Raw genomic sequence first — 20177 nt, forward strand, 5'->3', positions numbered from 1 at the left:
GTGTCACTAACTTACAAATGCCATCCATGTAAAATTTGGACAGCTGACTATCAAACCAATCACACACAGCGTCCTGAACCTCAGTGTCAGACTGAAATCTCTGACCTTTCAATGCCTTTTTTAGAGGCCCAAAGATGTGAAAGTCACAAGGTGAAAGATCAGGGCTGTAGAGAGGGAGTTGCAACATTTCCTACTTGAATCGTTGAAACCAATCATGCACTTTGTTTGCAACGTGTGGACGCGCGTTGTCGTGCAACACAATGACTCCAGTGGTCAATAAACCAGGCCTTTTGTTTTTGATGGCTCTCCGTAACTGTGTCAAGGTCTGACAGTAGCGTGCGGCGATGATGGACTGTACTGGTTCCTTGAAGTCGAGCAATAATCTTCCGTGGCAATCAAAGAACACACATACCATAACTTTCCCCGCAGACGGTTGCGTCTTGAACTTTTTGGGACGTGGAGATGAGGGGAGTTTCCACTGCATACTGGAAGACTTTGAACTCGGTTCAAAATGATAGCACCAAGTTTCATACTCAGCAACAATGCGCAGCAAGAAGTCGCTACCTTCCAAATGGTATTGTGACAAATGTTCAATGGCACAACCCATACGCTCCAACGTTTGGTCTTCCGTCAATACCCTGAGGATCTACTGCGCGCACACTTTATTATACTCCAGATCTTTCACAATTTTCTGAGCAGTACCATAACCCGTTCGCTATGGATTGAATACTAATATAAAATTATATATAAAATTACTTGTATACCTTTCGGATCCTTGTCTGGAGACGCGAATCGCACTATGTGACAACGTCACAGATAAAGAACTATACGGGTAGAGTAGATCTTCCATTTCTTCAAATAGTTATATCGATTACTTTCTAATGACAGTTAAAGTCCATAAAAGTTGTTACTAGCTCCACTTATTAGCGTAACAATCAATGTAATTGCTTGATGAATTCAACAACAATGCCTGTGGTTCTAACTTAATCTGCGACGTTGCCACGTTGAAACTTTTAATTGCCTATAGCGACTGAAGGAGGCCCCAGGGATTATACCATTATATAGCATTTGCACTTTATTTTGACCTGAAGAGTAGCACTCTGTTGTCCGTGGGCGCCACTTTTGGAACACCTGATATATCGTGCGGTGTCTTCCCACGTTGCCTAATTCCCATTTTGCCTAACACTTTATCAGCTGTAAATCACAGATAAAAATCACATCCGCCATTTTAGGTGAAATGTCAATTCTCGTTTGGCCTAATTCCATTACGTCTAACGATCTTATCAGGAAGGAAATACTCACTATAGAGAAGATCTGACAGTGTTTCCATACTTATACATAAATAAGTGACAGAAACTTTCATACGAAAGCCACATTTATCTCAAATAACATAAAATATTTCAAATATACAAAAATAACTTACATCAAAGAAATTATTACAATCAGTAGAAGAAATTACTACGAAATTACTAGAACAACTTGCTGGCTACGCCGCGAAATGACTATGTGCTGGTTCCTGCATATGTATTGTGTTGTATATCACACTAGACATTAACGTTCCTTCTTGAATTGTTCTTTATCCTTTCTTTTTGCTTTTTGGTTTATACATATGCAAAGGCGATTCTAAAGTACAAAGGTTCATGTGAAGCTATAAACCTAATTCTTTCATTTTTACAGTTATATTTATCACATGATTAGGAAGAAGGCAACTGCACCTTAAAGGTCGTGTCTATGACGAAGGTGTCCAATTGGAGGCCGAAATAAAATGAAATGAACTTGAAGTAATCAACAATGTGTCATCAAAGTCCATATAGCATTGAACAAAGATTAGTTGTTGCGGTTTGGTTTCACGAAAGGCGTTACACAGGTGATACCATGGAAAGTGTTAAAGTGAAATTTACAGACCGCTTTCGTGTTAATCCACCAAGAAAAGCAACACTGTACAGGTGGGAAAAACGTGCATTTGCTACGGGCAGTGTGAAAGACCTTCCCTGAGGCGATCGACCGATAAAACGGAGAGAAACGTGTCTTGAAGTGGAAGTATCAGTGCAGCAGTCGCCTTCAAAATCAACACGTAAAAGATCTTCGGAGCTTGGAACTGAGTGACACCGACATGGATGCACGGAAAGAGGCATGCAGAACTCTCCTTAAGGCGTTCCCTTCCAAACGATCCCGAGTGTGCTATCTACCGAAGTATGCATTCTCGGAACAAAAAGATGGAAAGAAACCCACCACACGTGATGGTGTGGGCTGAAATGAGTGCAACACACATTTTTGGACCTTACTTCTTCGAAGACAATGTTAATGGACATTCTTACTTGGAGATGCTTAATGAGTGGTTCGTGCCTCAACTGGAAGAAAATGGTATCGAAAACACTGTTGTGATACAGCAGGATGGAGCACCAGCGCACTTCGCGATTCACGTGTGGAATTACCTGAATTAGACGTTTCCTGGCCGCTGAATTGGAACAGCTCCCTTTGCTTGGCCTCCAAGAAATCCCGATCTGACGACACCAGACAATGCTTCCTGGGGTTTCATAAAGCGCCAAGTAAGAAACACTCGATATCACACAACACAGGAATTACGAGCAGTTGTGGAACACGCCTTCACCCTCTTGATTCCAAGAGTTTCTCCGCTAAACATCTGCGAGAACTTGGCGCAGAATTCAGCTGTGTTACGACATGGATGGTGATCATACCGATGTTTATGACTCTTAAGATTACAAGGTAACTGTGTACAGACATTCTACCATAACTAACACTATACTGTTGAAACTAATGAGGGGTACGCCCACTTCCGAACCACCCTGTACTAAATAAATTAAATATCCTTTGAATTTTAAATTTTTAACCCTTGCTCTTTTACCGGTCATTTTAATTTCGATTTTGTTTTCTTCAGCGTTACAAGACTTCATTTACATCTACACTTGTTAATAATTTGTATAATTAATTGAACAATCATATTAAATACTAAACTGAGAATTTTAAGGATAAACATCCACAGCCTTCTTTTGATATGTTAGGCTTTATGCCATTCTAAACCAACTGGGTTATGTGTTTGGATTGCAGCCGGTGAACAAACACTGAAATCAACATCAGTGAAAAAATAATAAAAAAAAATAACTGAATAAAAGAATAACCTAAAAAATTTCGCTATTCTAGCTCCAATGGTTTCGTTAAAACAGTGAAAAAACTTAATTTGGAATAACCGCGACCACAAATGTGAACAAAATGTAAAAGTATCGTAATTTGCTTTCTTATTCTATCGTTGTTCACTCATTAAAGTAGGAATGTATATTGTTGAGTAAAATGTGTATTGTTTTTCTTTTTTTACCACTTTTTCTCATATTTTAAATTGTGTCTGCAACTGTGAGCACTGGCGACAAATGTGAAGTCTCCTGTTGCAGTTAGCGTTAAAATTCAGTCATTCCTTCCATAGTCTCGAAGTGGGGATAAAAACAGAGAAATGTCCAATGTTGAAGCCGCAAAATACGTTAGAATTGGCGCAATCTGAAAAAAAAAATACAGTTATTCTCATCAAATAGGTAGGTTACAAATATCTCATGCTTCTCATTGTGTCAGTGCATTCTTCTATATTCCCATTCCACCAATTCAATCTTTTACTGAACACAATGCAACCGTGCTCGCATCTAATACGAAGGGTCTCAGGATCAATCTCCTACCACATGACTCCCTGGTGAACAACAATATGTCCCGAGGTTAGGAATCGTGGGATGCAGCAAAAACGAAACTGAAAAAGACTGAATGACAGGATCAATGTATTGAAAAACATTACGAAACGAAGGAATATCTTTATTTTCTTATATAGATGTTATGTGTGTATATGTGTGATTCAGAAGTGTTCACCGCATAGAAGTGAATGTAATATTTCATTTTGTGACATGTTTTTGACAAAGGTCAGCTACTCTTATGTCTGCTGCTGGACGACTCTGTGTGTATTCACACTGTATATTTGAAAATCTTTTGTTATAATTATTTGAAATGAGTATCTTTTTTTCTTAGCAAACTTAGTTGTACATTTTTATTAGTTATTAATATGATTGTAGTAATTTTTGATGTAAGTTATTTTTTGTATATTTGAAATAAATATGGCTTTTGTATGTAAGTTTCTGTCATTTATTTATGTATAAGTACGGAAACACTGTCAGATCTATATAGAGAGTATTTCCCTCCAGATGGGATCGTTAGGCATAATGGCAATTAGGCAAAATGTGAATTGACATTTCACCCAAAATGGTAGATATGATTTTTATCTGTGATTGACAACTGATAAAGTTCAGTTGAATTTAAGTTTAGCGTCCCTTTCAGCAGCGAGGCTATATGAGACGTAGACCTACTGATTAACGTGGAATCAGAACCACATAAGCTCCCGCCGGGAATCGAACCCGGGTCTCCCACGCCAAAACTGATAAAGTGTTAGGCAAAATAGGAATTAGGCCAAATGACGAGTAAATCATATCGTACGCATCTAGGTAATTCATCCGATCTTGATCAGATTCTGCTTGAATATAGACCTTGACTTGTTTACTTTGAAATATTTTGAAACATTTTCTTGTGTAGATCTTTAGAGGAGCTTATTTTCAGAAAAAAAATCAATTTTCAATGGTTTCTAAATCTTTCGGATGAGCTCTGTCGGATTATGAAATGGTTATGCAAACGAGATCATTTTTGGTAGAAATTATATTGTAAAGTTAATCGTTTCTGCCATATCGACAACGTTCTTCCAATTCAGTACTTTTAATTCAAAACAGAACACAATAAAGCGGTATTCACCCTTGCATTAAGAGATTTTTTTCTTTTCAAAATCGTACTTTTTTTTTTTTTAAAGCGCTTTTCCCGTATAATTAGTAATTTTGGAATTGTTCCTTTTAGAAAATAAATTCCTCTTTTGTTCTCGAATTTTTGGCCATCAAATTTGGGACTTGGTCTTAGTCAAATCTTAGTTTTAAAACAAAGTTACTATTTAGAACAAGAATCAGGGCAAATACAGTGGCGCACGCAGCAGAAATTCGTGAAGTAGGGGTTCAAGCCCCCAAATTTATATAATTTCAGGTGTTTGTTATATATGTATATCGTAATGACTTTAGGTAGTCAATAATGGACCGAGATTTTATCCCTTCACCAATTTTGTTATAAAATTAAGTTTTTTGTGTTTACTAACTAACTAACTCTATGGCCTATGGAACCCGCAGGTTCAGTGCCGCGTTCACAAAAGCTCTCCACTGACTTCTATCCTTAGCTAATTGCATCCAGTTTCTACTTTGTATTCCTATCTCTGCGAGATCCATCTTAATATTATCCTCCCATCTGCGCCTAGGTCTTCCTAATGGTCGTTTTCCTATGGGTCTTCCAGTCAAGGCTTTGAAAGCGTTTCTACTTTCTTCCATTCTAGCTACATGACCTGCCCACCTAAGCCTCCTAGACTTGACGACCCTAACAATGTTGGGTAAACCGTATAAACTATGTAGTTCCTCGTTATGAAGTTTCCGCCATTCCCCATTCTCGTTCCTCTTGGGTCCGAATATTCTTCTCAGGATCCTGTTCTCAAATACTTTCAGTCTATGTTCTTCCCTCAGAGTAAGTGACCATGTTTCGCAACCATACAGAACAACAGGCATGATTATCGTTTTATATATTTTAAGCTTCAAATTTTTCGACAGCATTCGCGACGACAAGAGATTTTGAACCGAATAGTAACACGAATTCCCTGCTTTTAGTCGACATTTAATTTCTTCGTGAATATGATTTTCATCTGTTAATATTGATCCTAAATATTTGAAAGTATCCACTTTATCAAAAGTATTATTTAATATTTTAACGCCCCCACAATTTGCCGTATTACGGTCCCGACGCACTTCCATGTATTTAGTTTTCTCTGCATTTACTTCTAAACCCATGTCCCTGCAAGCGTTTAATAAGATATCTGCATTTATTTCTACTGTTCTCCTATAATCCCCTATTAAATTTACATCATCAGCATATGCCATCACCTGGTGAATACCGTTCAACTCTAGGCCCTGGTTGCTATCTTTGATTTTCCTTATAGCGTATTCCAGCACAAAGTTAAATAATAATGGCGACAACGCATCTCCTTGTTTCAGGCCATTTTGGACGTGAAAGCTCGTGGACAAAAATTTTCCTACCCGGACTTTACTTTGGGATTCACTTAAGCATATCTTAATTAATCCAATTAGCTTTTTCGGTATTCCAAGTTCTGTAAGAACGTTGTACAATGTTTCTCTCCTAACCGAGTCGTAAGCCTTTCTAAAATCAATAAATAGTTGATGTACCGGCATATTGTATTCCCACTTTTTTTCGAGTATTTGGCGAGTGGTAAATATTTGGTCGATAGTTGATCGATTTCGTCTAAATCCGCACTGATAATCTCCAATAATTTCATCTGCGTATGGGGTCAGTCTTGCTAATAGAATATTTGAAAGGATTTTATAGGATGTTGACAGAAGAGAAATGCCTCGATAATTATTACAGTCAGTTTTGTCGCCTTTCTTGTGAATTGGAACAATGATTGATTCTTTCCACTCTTGTGGCAATTCTTCCTTGTTCCAGATAAGGAGAATGAGTTTGTGTATCTTGTTCCACAATTTTTCGCCTCCAGCTAAAATTAACTCAGCCGGAATTTCATCCACACCCGGAGATTTGTGTTTCTTTAATTTCTTTATAGCGGCTTCTACTTCTATTCGATTGGGTTCTGGAATATACGGTTCTGCGGTGTGTATCTCCTTTTCTCCACGCGCATTAGTTTTTGGCTGCGTGTTCAGCAAATCGTCAAAGAAATCTTTCCATCTATTTAAGAGGCTATCCGTATCAGTGAGAACTGTTCCGTCAGTTTTCTTTAATATATAAGCACGAGGTTGATAGCCTTTCTTAAATTCGCCTATCCCCTTATACATGTCCCGAATATTTTTATTTTTACAATTATCTTCAAGTTCCTTAATTTTAGCTTTCAAAAAATCGCGTTTCTTTGTTCTAAAAGTTTTGGAAGTTTCCCGCCTGATATCTGCGAAATTTTGTGTAGTTATTTCATTCGGATTTTGTAGCCAGCGTAATTTTGCCTGTTTTCTCTTCTCTGCTAGTTTAATGCATTCTTGGTCGAACCATGGTTTGTTCCTACGTATTTCCGCGTGTCCCAATTTTTCTATTGCTGAACTTTTAATGCTATCTCTAATTGCAATCCAAGTATCCTCAACACTAGTGCATTCCAAGTCTTCTAAAACCGAGAATCTATTCGAAACTTCAATCTGGTATTCCTTTCTTACATGGCTCTCTTCTAATTTCTTTAAATTAAATCTCTCCGTTTTCGGACATTGAATATTACCTTTATTGAACGATAATCTCTCCCGTATTATCGCTACTACCAGGTAGTGATCAGTGTCACAATCAGCCCCTCTAAACGACCGGACGTCAATTATGCTAGATTGTCTTCTTCTATCTACTAAAACGTGATCAATTTGATTATGCGTTTTTCCGTCTGGTGATGTCCAAGTGTATTTATGAACGTCGCGATGTGGGAATTTTGTACTCTTCACGATTAGGTTTTTGGATGTTGCAAAGTTCACGAGTCTAACACCGTTGTCATTACTTTCCTTATGCAAACTTTCGTTCCCTATAATCGGTTTGAAAATATCCTCTCGTCCTACCTTCGCATTGAAATCCCCTAATAGAATCTTCATATGGTATCGCGGGAGTTGATCAAATATCCGTTCCACTTCTTCGTAAAAACTATCCTTTATATCGTCACCCTTATCTTCAGTTGGAGCATGTACATTTAAAACAATAATATCACACCACCGTCCCTTGAGAGTAATAAAAGAAAGTCTGTCAGTAACAAATTCAACCCGTTTAATTGCTGGTAATATTCGTTTGTGAACGAAAAACCCTGTTCCTAACTGGTGATTTTTATTTCCTTCCCCGTAAAAGAACGTAAAATTTCCGGAATTCTCAGATCCATTTCCTTCCCACCTAACTTCCTGAATTCCTACTAGGTCCATCCTGTATTTCTCTAACTCACTCGTAACAGATTTTAACGCGCCTGCCCTATAAAGACTTCTAATATTCCATGTTCCAAATCTCATGTCCATTTTCTTTTGCCGAGGTCGTGCCAAGTTATCAGTCCTTGTCCGAGGCTTTTGTGAATGTTTCTGAACAAGTACCTTTTTTTACAGGATGAGGGTGTTAGCCTTACCCAAACCCCCAAGCTGGAGGACCACTCCTAGTCGTCTGTCCGCGACTGCTTATTCAGTATATTCGCAGCTAACCTCTATATCTAGAGGCCTTCTCCTCGATCCGCAACCTGAGGACGCGCCATGCCGTGGTGACAGGAACCCACGTTACACGGCTTTTCTGTTTACAAAAGTTCTAACAACAAAGTGTCTCTATAATGACCAAGGTTTACAGGTTATAACGTTCTGTACGGGTAACCCCTTAGCTTCATAGCAGCCTCCAAGGTTCTCAGGGACTCGGTTCTAGGAAACCTCCGCTCATATTAGCCCTCACGAGGTATGGTATTTAAGGTGATCCCCTTAGCTTCATAACAGCCTCCAGGGTTTAGGATGGGTTACTATCAGTTGGTCGACTGATGCCGGGTCCCTCGGTGGTCGGACTTTTATCTGTCCTCTTCGAGTCCTTCCGTGAGGTCCGTCTTCTTTCGGCGTTCCTCGGTGTCTTTCGTGTCAGCTTCTCGTCTGCTACGCTGTTTACAATCAATAACACGTGTCGTGTTAACATGTTCTTTTGTCGTGATGTGGGGATCCTTACAATATACATATATATATATATATATATATATATATATATATATATATATATATATATATATATATATATATATATAGTAATGGTAAATGTTTATTCTTGTATATCTCTTGCTCAAGGGGAAGAGGGTAAAAATGTACGCCAGTAGGCAAATATGTTGTACATAGAAAAGACCTGTTAAAGCTTAACTTGAGGTTAAAAGTTGAGTGTAATGTGTTCTTGTAATCAAAATTTGCTAAAGTCAGTGAAGAAGGAATTTTTCTGCAATCCAGGTCGCAAATATGAATTATTTGGGGGCCGACAGGGTGGAGCCAGATTTATGGGACACAGAGAAAATATAACAAGAAGTAAATTTTATTTACACATTGTACTTATGATAAAATAGAACCACATTGACATACTAAATATGGAATTTATCTACAAACTGGGCGGCTTACACCAATTGCTGGTGGGAGCGAGAATTATTTCCTTGTTTTGCCTTTGATCCAATACGAATCAGGGATTTGCCCAGCCTCTGTAAAATAGATACCGTACCTGAGAAAATATGTGAGCAAATATGACAGGAAAATGGTGCTGATTGTATCTCCTTCTGTATGTGTCGAAGTGTAACATTTATGAAAATTTTCTCCACCCAGTACTTGGGCGTCATATGACCTATCACGGTTGGGAACGCTCTTTACCTTTTGCCTTTACTTTAGTTGAATTCCCATGAAATTTCGTATTTTTTTTGGGGGGGGGATATCCTTGCGCAGGCCTTGCACTACATTCAGTGGTGTATTAATGATATTTACGAACTAAAACTAATGAATGTTCCCTTTTGTCCGACTTTAATCCGACATTTTGTTCTCGGCTTATAGCTGATTCCGATAGATTTTCAATTGGTCATATTACCAAATGACACATTTCTGTGCCCAGGTTGGTCTATACGTTTTATCTTATTCTGGTGTCAGGAATAACCACTTCCCGAAAACTTTAAGTGTTGCCTTCGAACACCCTTGTAATATCAAAATCTAGTACTTTTGATCTAAATTTTATTAATTCTTGTGTAGAAGCCCTTTTTTAAAATAAATAAATAAATAAATAGGAATAATTTCTATAATTTTACAGACTGGAACTGTGCGTGGTTCTTTCTTAGCCCTCGATTTAATGGATAAGTCTAAAGGAGGGAAAGGAGGACTGATTATCAATTTAGCATCCATTCTAGGTTTTCAACCATTCCGTGGAGCACCCGTTTATGCTGGTACAAAGCATTTTGTGGTAGGATTCACTCGTTCTTTCGGAGTAAGTAAAACTGTACATTTATTACCTTACTCTTATATGTCATTAGTTATTATTATTATTATTATTATTATTATTATTATTATTATTATTATTATTATTATTATTATTATTATTATTATTATTATTATTATTATTATCTGGTTTTTAGCGCTTTTGTTGCAGTTAATAAATAAGTTATTTTTTTCAAAAAATAATACTTAGGAACATTAGAAAATCTAAAATTACATTTGAGTGTAATTTATCTATATCTATATTAGAGATTTTCGAACTGAAGAAAGCATAAACCCAGAAGTGTATATTTGAGTAGTGAACAGATAATGAGAAATAATAGTTGAGAAGTTCGAAAATCTGGAGCTATAGTATTGTTTGATAGGGTGAACCATGAAAAGAATTCTCTTACTTGGAGAATTTAATAAAAATAAACTCCTGTGTACAGTTTCGAACATTCTTCACTCCATCCTTGGCACATTAAAAGAATAGAATAATCGAAAATATCAATAAGTAATTTATAGAGTATTTATTTTGTTTTGTATTTTTTAAACTTATTATTATTATTATTATTATTATTATTATTATTATTATTATTATTATTATTATTATTATTATTATTATTATTATTATTATTCATTTAGAACAATCTGTTTAGCTTTAATATTCTAGTATTGAAAAGAAATATCGCATATATTAATTCATAGATGGACAATAATTGAAATTTAGTTTCTTGTCAATAATTTCTAATAATATCTAGATCAAAATTCTAAGTGTAAATATTTTCTCTCACCATCGAATCTATTATTTTCTATCTAATTTTCCAACTAAATTGCTCACTTTTCTTGCGACCTCTTTGTCTAGGCTTAAGTTCATATTAAATATCAAAATAATTTATTTTAAATTTATATATATACTATGACCATGGTATCCTACGCTAATGTATTTTTAAGGTTTATTATCCTGTTCATCTGCGTTGTGCTGTATATGTGTTAGAGGCTTCTAAACATTAGATGTTTGTGATACTATAACATTCTTAGTTTGCAACACTGAATAACAATCGTGGTAAGTTATCGTTTGACATGTTGATTTAATATATGTAATAATCTGGCGTAGTGTTATTTAAAAAATATATAACGTTCTGTTGAGTTGGCAACACTGTTCATCCGGTGATGTTACAAAATATCTAGGACGTTATCCCTCTTCATGTAGTTTCTTGGTACAAAATTTCGCTTTCTGCCATGACATTTTTATAACAAGAGCTAACGATTTCTTAGCAATTACATATTTTAAAGTTAAGAATAAGAATTTTAAACACGAGGCAATTCTGCGTTCCGAAGGATTTTATCGGGGCAGCAAGATACGACCTCGTAATGAGAAACAGTCCCGTAAAATAGGGACATATATGATTTTCCTTTATATTATTAATATTTTTAATCTTGTGTTCATAGCAGATGACAGGAAATGATGATGCAAGTATTTGATCATTAATTTCAGGATGAGTGGCACTATAATCGCACTGGAATTCGAGTTTGTGCTGTTTGCCCAGGAGTCACAGATACTGACATGATTCGAGGATCTGGGCAACGCCAGAAAGATCCCGCTTGGAGTGAAGTAGCTGCTAAGGATCTTGGAGCACTTCCTCAACAGAAGTAAGATCTTATCGTTTAACTTAATTGAATTTAGTTGCATTTTTTCTTCACATTTGATCGCCCGGACTCTTACGTATCTACGAAAACAAAACTTATGAGTAAATATAAAAATATCTTTATTTGATCTCAATATGTCGATTTCCAAAAGTATTGATTAGTTTGTAAGCCTTAGAAAACTTCTACTGGAATTAACTAATTCTATTTACGCTACTCTCGTAAATGCTCAGACAGCATTAAAAGTACAAGATTATCAAACTTCGTAAATAATAAGTCGATAACACGTTAAGTGTTCTCTAAATATGACTTTGAGTACTAAAATATCAAAATTGCTTAACTTGAAGAAATTATAATTTATGTTGATAATTTGAATTTTCATAAATCGCAGTCATAAACCCTTTTCGTTTTTATACATTTCATCGCTGAGACCGGTAACTGGAGGACCAGGTTCATTTACCAATTTATGCAGGCTCAGCCTATTCAATTGTACAAATATTTTTCAGTGAGTTTTAGGTGGTGACATTTTATAAATTTCATGAAAATCAAAAAAAGTTTCTTTGTAAACGGTAAGTTCCATATTGAAAGTTCTTTGAAAACCAGCGGTTCGTTAATTGTCAACATCATTACCAATTAAAAATGGTGATACCTATTATTGAAATAGAGTTAGAACCATACTCGAGTTTGTACCCAAGACGCTGTAGTCTTGGCATTTTTTTTTTTTTAATTTCTGACCCGAATTACGAAGATGTGTTACTAGGTACATACAAGGTACCTACAACTCAAGATAGCTTTAAAGCTTTCAAAGAAAGTTAGCTTAAAAGCTTATAAAAGTTACTTTAACACAAGTACAGTAATATGTAAGATTCATTTAATTTTTACTAAATAATTGTCAAACATGAATCATAATGTTTATGACAAATTATATCCCTATCATTTTTCAACTAGATTCAGTTTTTTCAATGTTTCCTATATATTGGTGTCTACTATGCATTGTCATTTTTCTTATAATTATAGCTAGTGTTACTTATCTCTTTACGTTAAATGACTTTAATTTTATAATATTTATTAAAATGAGCTTAAATATAGGAAATGTGAGGAAATTATCTCATTTGATTTAACAGAGTTGATACCACGTCTGCGTGCCTAATGCATGTGATACGATGTGCTCCAAGTGGAACTTGTTGGATTGCAGAAGGAGGGGAATTCTACCAAGTTAATGTTCCTGATCGCCAAACTTTTAGAGCAAAGCAACAACAGTAACGTTTTTGTATTTTAGTTCTGCATTTTTGAGCTTTATAAATTAAAGTTAACGTTTTTCAAAAAGCAAAATAACAACAACAATTTAAAAAAAAATGAAATTAAGAGTATTACATACACTTTTAAGCAAAAGAATTTTTATATCATTTAAAGCATGAATTATTTAATTAAAAAATTCCGAAAGAGAAAGTTTTATTCCTATTTTAATTTAGATTTGTTTTGGTTTACAAATTAGATTTTAAAATAGTAAACTAGAAATGTACTAACGAACAACAGGGAACAACTGACATAGTGTAGCGTGCCGATCCACAAATATGGAAAATCATAAAGAAACTCCTGGGATCGAATTATTGACCTCTTTATGTCCTAAGAAGAAAAAAATACTTCAAGGATTTATGGGCGTCTTTAGAGAGTAATTAGATGCAGGTAAGTTTTTTTTAAGTGCCAAATCTGAGGAGACGATTATTCAAGTGGGTAAGTGCAGTTCTGTAGCCAGAGAAACATATCCAAATTTATTTTTCTTAATCCTTAATGGTTGTTAAATATGTATTTCAAAAGAGGGAGAATATTGTACATAGCTTTTGTTTACCTACATTTGGGAAAATTGTATAAAAACAAAGTATTGCAATATCTGAAATATTGAGGAAAGAATACAAACAGTCCGTTCCATTTGTATTTCTTATTTCTCTCTAGAACATCTATTGATTTAGAAAGAAAAAAGCAGCGTTACAATAAATGTGGACACAACAAAAATTGCAAGAGCAAAAGATTTCTTTAACTTAGTATTCTGGTATTTATTTGGCACATTTTTGTAAACAAAATTGCATTTATTGTGCTGGTAAATTAGGCACTTGCCCAGAACGAAAGGATTTATGAGGTGACGAACTTAAAAATACTTATATTCAACTAGTAAATGCACCATCTCTCTGAATCAGCCATATTGGACTTATACAACTGAATCACATATGTTAACCAAAATTCACGTATAAAAGCAAATAAATAAATAGATTTTTTTAAAAAAATCTCTCTCTTAAGTAGCGACTTTTACAAAATTCACAGTATAAGATTGGAGGAAAACATTTCTAGATTCTAGGCTTAATCCTTCGGAAATAGTGAATGACGAGGAAATCTATTTTCTTTTTTGAAAAGTCGAATTGTGCAAAATCTTGTCTTATCTCAAAGTCTCAAAATCTTGTCTTGTCTTACTGACAGTCTAATATCTAAAGAGAATAACTGAATAAAATTTCAAATCCCTGGTTCACCGTTTTGGAAGTTTCATGAAAGGTGAGAAAACTTACCCTCTCCCTTCCTTCTTAAAGATAGAATTCAGCAAAACTGCGCGTTGCTCACAATCTAGGGTGTAAGGAGAACATTTGAACAAACTTCATTGTACAAGCTTCAAGTTCTCAGATTAAAAGGTTTCGGAGATCTGGTCATACGTGAATTAATGGACTGTATATTGACATACTAGATAGGTCTCTTTTAATAACCTATATAATAACTATTTTTATACCCCATTACAAAATAAAACCATAGCTAAGATTTATCTATTTCATATTATTATTATAAATTGCCAAAATAAAGAAACATACAATGAAAGTATATTTTTGCCTGATAAGACATGATGTAACCAACATTTGTTTCTTAGGTAATATAAACCATTAAGTTATAAACTTTACTCATTCTAACCTTATACTTATATATATATATATATATATATATATATATATATATATATATATATATATATATATGTGTGTGTGTGTGTGTGTGTGTGTGTGTGTGTGTGTGGTCCATTTTAATGTCCAGAAAGTTACCTACATGTTCACGCCTTTATAACATTGATTTAAATATATATATATATATATATATATAAATTCTATTCTCCTCAAAGTAGTCCCTCTCAGTAAGTATGCGGCTTGCCAACTTTATGCCACAATTAAATATCATACTAAAAGAACTGTCACATCAAAATCGTCGTACTGAAACTGGCTAACCGAACGAAAGTATTCCAAATGACAAAAAAAGATGTTAGTTGAGAACAAATCAAATTATTAAATGGGTTATGAAACAATTCATACTACAATCAGTTGCGCTTTTGTGACACGTGGAGACAAGTGACACCATACCAGATAAAAGGACTATGTTTGCATAAATAGACTATTTCTGGTGATCTTCGTTAATTTCTTGCAATTCAATGTAGTTAAACTGTCCACATTTATGGTTTTACGTTACCATATGTTATACGTTATATCATAAAATCACGTTATATCATATATCAGAAAATACGTTATATCATTCTAGCTTCATGCAAAGCAGAAGTATGTTTTAACCTCTTGAGTATCAGTGACATCGATGTGGAGTCATAAAATACTCAGTTGCAAAATACCAGTGACATCCATCGGGATGTCATGAAAATGTATTCTTTAAGGGTCGTATTAATCTTGGAGATGGTGAAATTTGTTAGTGGATGCAAGGCGCGAATTAGTTCTATTTATCCTTAGGTGACAGCATCTTACTGACAGAAAAGCAAAAAAAAAAAAAAAAAAACTTTTGTCTCCGTAAATGACAGACCTAAGGGAGCATTCAATTAAGACACACGTTTGTTTTGACGATAAACAATTAGGAAATTCGAGATTGGAAAAAACAAAACAAAAAAAAAAAAACTTTGTCTTTGCCTCCGGTCAGTGTTAACAATCTGAAACAGCATAAAACCCCTTCATAAAATCAAAATTTCCCTTTTTTCAGTCCAAATGTTTCACAATGCAAATATTTCTTCTTTTATCAGTAATATGAATGCTCTCCTCGCGCGTGCACGATAACTATGTCCTATATAACGGTCTACATTCTTTTAACAGTAAATGAAAACCTGGTATTACAGCACGCACATATGAAAATGACACCTGGAACGCAAAGGGTTAAGCATGGACGGCCGGCTATAGGTAGCTCATGAGAAATCAATTAATTCTGACAGCAAGCTTCAGTGAGGTAGGATTAAAACGAAATAATATCTATATTTAAAAAAATACTTTGTTCTTTTATATAAAAATAAAAACTTTCGTTTTTTCATGTGATTATATGAACATAAAAATGTACTTAGTTAAGCCATAAAAGTACATTTACTGATGTCAAAAATTCAATTAAAAATACTGACAGTGGTGTATTATTACAATTTTAGATTCAGAACAAGACAAGCAGGGATAATAGATGGGATATTTAGAGAAATTTTAAAAAAATATTTCTGTTGATGTATTTATTACTTAGAAACTCATTATTCATCAATTTCAGTACATTTGAAATGATTCACATGATTATGACAATTTTAGATCAATTCAAAATTTATAATTATGTACATTGCTATGGTTACACACTTAATTCCTAAATGAGATACGATGGCAATAGTTTCTGTTGCTTATAAAATGATTCATTTTTTTATTGTCAGATTATCTTTCTTTTGAAGATTATTATGCAAAATGATGTGTGGTACGAGACTTCATTTAGCTCGCAGTGTTCGTCGGTCTGGAATGCTTACTTCATACACAGGCTCTCCTCCTTCAGAAACCCATACTGATCCACTGGGTGCATTTACAATTAAGTGGATCAGGGCTTGTGCCACATTTTCAGGTCTAGAAAATGAAGAGAAAGTTAGTCACACTGATTTTTAGTTAAATATAACATATTGATGCAGTGAACTATAATTAAATCTTACTAACTACTTATTTTCACCATAAATGTTGTTACTAACTTCTGACAAGTGGTGGGCAGAAATAGACCGACAGGTGATGCAACTGGGAAATCACTTTGAAGTGCAACAGAACATAAGGAAGGTTTCTTTATTAGACAATTGGTGTAAAATACAGCATTGGTATTGTAAAGCAATTGGAATTATCTGAATCAGGTAGTTGTAAAATTACTACATAAAGTAATATATAAATAAAATAAGCACAGAAATTTTTAATGTGATTAAAAATCTGATTATTATAAGAATATTATTATATTGGTTCATCAGAAAGTTCAATGAGATTAATACTTTCAATGAAATGTAGACGAAGCACATTAAGAACAGACTACCTGGTTTAGACAGTAGTAGTTCGTGTACTAGTAATTTCTTAGTCCACAGTATAAGCAACAGACTACCTGGTTTAGACAGTAGTAGTTCGTGTAATAGTAATTTCTTACTCCACAGTATAAGCAACAGACTACCTGGTTTAGACAGTAGTAGTTCGTGTACTAGTAATTTCTTACTCCACAGTATAAACAACAGACTACCTGGTTTAGACAGTAGTAGTTCGTGTACTAGTAATTTCTTGCTCCACAGTATAAACAACAGACTACCTGGTTTAGACAGTAGTAGTTCGTGTACTAGTAATTTCTTACTACACAGTATAAACAACAGACTACCTGGTTTAGACAGTAGTAGTTCGTGTACTAGTAATTCTTTACTCCACACTATAAACAACAGACTACCTGGTTTAGACAGTAGTAGTTCGTGTACTAGTAATTTCTTACTCCACAGTATAAACAACAGACTACCTGGTTTAGACAGTAGTAGTTCGTGTACTAGTAATTTCTTGCTCCACAGTATAAACAACAGACTACCTGGTTTAGACAGTAGTAGTTCGTGTACTAGTAATTTCTTACTCACAGTATAAACAACAGACTACCTGGTTTAGACAGTAGTAGTTCGTGTACTAGTAATTTCTTGCTCCACAGTATAAACAACAGACTACCTGGTTTATACAGTAGTAGTTCGTGTACTAGTAATTTCTTACTCCACAGTATAAACAAAAAAAGAAGATAGAAGAAAGATGATTGTTATGTAGACTATCTCCGAAGAGGTTCTTTTCACTGATTTTTTCTTCTTTCAATCAACGAAGATAGGATTTGCTATGCAAGTTCCCGTGAACCTCATATGAAGACCCAGGAATCCCAAGAGCAATTTTATTTTTATCAAAATTTTAACCAAAGTGGCCCATGAGGCCACAATCGAAACTTCTTATACTTCGTAAAGCGTAAAATTTCTGCCAAATTCTATCAAGAAACATTTAACTTGTATCCAAGCAGTTATCTCAATCCTGTTCAAAGGTTAATCCCTGAAATATGTAGTTCAGGGATAAGCATGTTACTAAAAAAATATCGAGGAAGAACTTTTACCATTTTTAAAGTCTTTAGCAAATTGTTACAAAGAAGTTCACATTTCTTCAGTGTGTTGAAAAACAAGAATTATTGAAGTGCGAATTTGTAAATATTTCTTTTAAGTTTGTCTTTCTCATTTTGCTAAAACCGCTACCGCACTTTGAAAATAATACCCGCTCTTGTAATACGTATATTGGCTCATATAAAAAATCTCTTGTCATGTGTTCCAGTATCTACCTCAAATCTTGTATGGTTCAAAAATTAAGGTGGATCACCACTCGGGAGTCAGTACACATTTTAGCTTATTGCCTTAACTAGTGCGCAATGAAACGTTACATATTATAGATAGAGTAATGTTCCAGCTACAGTACAAGACACTGATTCATTTGGTTGTGTCTCCTGATATCGAAAAATGTAACAAATAAAAGAAAATATTTGATTCGTTTTACAATCAACACACAAGATGGCACTTGCTGTAAGATCTTAGTAGAAAATATACTGAGTTTTACGAAATATTTATTTGTATGTTATAACAAAATACTTTGGTTTGTGTAATATTTACCTGTACCTTGGGCAGAAAGTACTCATACATATGCACTATACTTAGTAGAATGTTCATTTCATATTAACAAAAGAAGAATGTTTTTAATATATGTAAGTGATTATTATGGGATAGTTGTTGATATGGATATGTTTTATGGTTACCTAGTCAGTGAGTTTGTGTACTTAACAGTTTTAAGAAAAGGATATTATAAGTTATATCAAATAATAAACCAGTTTAACACCGTTTATAGACGTTGTCAGTTTTATTACAAAGGTGAGATTAATGGTATTTAAATATCGAAGCTAATATTTTTATGCCAAAGAAATACTATCACTTCGAATTTTTATCTCAGCAAACGAACCAGGTTGACGACTATCTTTTTGATAAGTCGTTGTAAAAATTTGGTTTACCTCACCCGGGACTTTGTAAATTCAATTCCCGAAGAAGAAGAGTAAGGTTGAATTTACTTTTATGAATACGAACTTAACCATATTGCGAAGTGGTAAAGTAATCATGAGAAAAATGGTCAACGAAACAATGCAGCAGGAATCAAATACTAGTGACAAAGGTGAAACGAGTGTAACACCAGGTTTGACATGGGATGATCGACTCTTGTTAGCTATACAGCGACAAATAAGGCAGACGACTGCCGAGATAAAGCAGACCATAGAACAGAAGTTCAACGAATTTAACAAGACCATGGAACAGATGTTCAACAAATCTAACAAGACCATGGAACAGAAGTCCAACGAATCTAACAAGACCATGGAACAGAAGATAGAACTGAGGTATGACGAAGCTAACAAGCAATATGAAGAAAGTTGTCCGAAGAGTACTGATGAGCGAAACGTAGATGGTGCGAAGACACAGCACGTCATGGATAGGAACTATCACTCAACAAGAACAAGGAATGAGAAAAAGAAGGTAAAGTCAAGTGTTGAGATGAGTGAAATTCGAGATATGAGCAAATTCAGTGGTAAGTGTAATGAAAATGACTTTTTGCTGGCAAATAGAGATGCCACCCTTAGAAATCAACACTTCAATCCTCGATTGCACAAATCTCTTGTAGAATTTGTTGTAAATGTCTACAACGAATTAAAGGTTGTTAATCCTTTGCAATCGGAATCGAGAATAATAGCATCGATTCGAAATTTGCTTCCATTTAAACTGCAACAGATCTTATTTTCCACACAGTGTATGAGTTTCAGTCATTTATTGATGCTTGTCCAATGCTACGAAACTCAATACCATGCCATGAATCCACAATCAGGAATGGGTAAAAATAAGAATAATTCAGATCATTTGGTGCCTGTTCGGAATTTAGATATCCGAAGTGTGATTAATACAGAACCTAACCTAAGCCGAGTATACTCTAGCAATCCGAATGAACAAAATAGACAAGGTTATGTAGAGAATCCGCCTAACCTAACTAATCATGGTTATTATGATGTCAGATCACCCAACAGCAGTAGATATAAAAATAGTCGAAGTACTGAGCGAAATTCCAGATACACAGCGAACTACGTGTA

At 34.7% G+C, this 20177-nt stretch overlaps 2 protein-coding genes across 4 annotated transcripts in view; one reads left to right on the plus strand and one right to left on the minus strand.

Annotated features, from left to right (window-relative positions):
* Positions 1–13140, plus strand: part of LOC145668869 (uncharacterized) — a 69111-nt gene extending 55971 nt beyond the window's left edge. For 2 of the 3 annotated variants that reach the window (XM_081737101.1, XM_081737102.1), the window contains exons 11-13: positions 9901–10074; positions 11560–11714; positions 12833–13140. In XM_081737101.1, coding sequence (XP_081593227.1) covers positions 9901–10074; positions 11560–11714; positions 12833–12971 — 468 coding nt within the window. In that variant the 3' untranslated portion in view covers positions 12972–13140. The remainder of the gene's footprint in view (positions 1–9900; positions 10075–11559; positions 11715–12832) is intronic. The other variant, XM_081737103.1, reaches the window with a different exon arrangement.
* A 3066-nt stretch (positions 13141–16206) lies between these two features.
* The window catches only part of LOC145668870 (15-hydroxyprostaglandin dehydrogenase [NAD(+)]-like), a 34304-nt gene continuing 30333 nt past the window's right edge, over positions 16207–20177 (minus strand). The window contains exon 7 of the mRNA XM_081737104.1: positions 16207–16594. Within this exon, the coding sequence (XP_081593230.1) occupies positions 16462–16594 (133 nt within the window). The 3' untranslated portion in view covers positions 16207–16461. The remainder of the gene's footprint in view (positions 16595–20177) is intronic.

This window comes from Thermobia domestica, chromosome 13 (genome assembly GCF_964235325.1).
Source record: "Thermobia domestica chromosome 13, izTheDome1.hap1.1, whole genome shotgun sequence".
In the NCBI taxonomy this organism is placed as follows: domain Eukaryota; kingdom Metazoa; phylum Arthropoda; class Insecta; order Zygentoma; family Lepismatidae; genus Thermobia; species Thermobia domestica.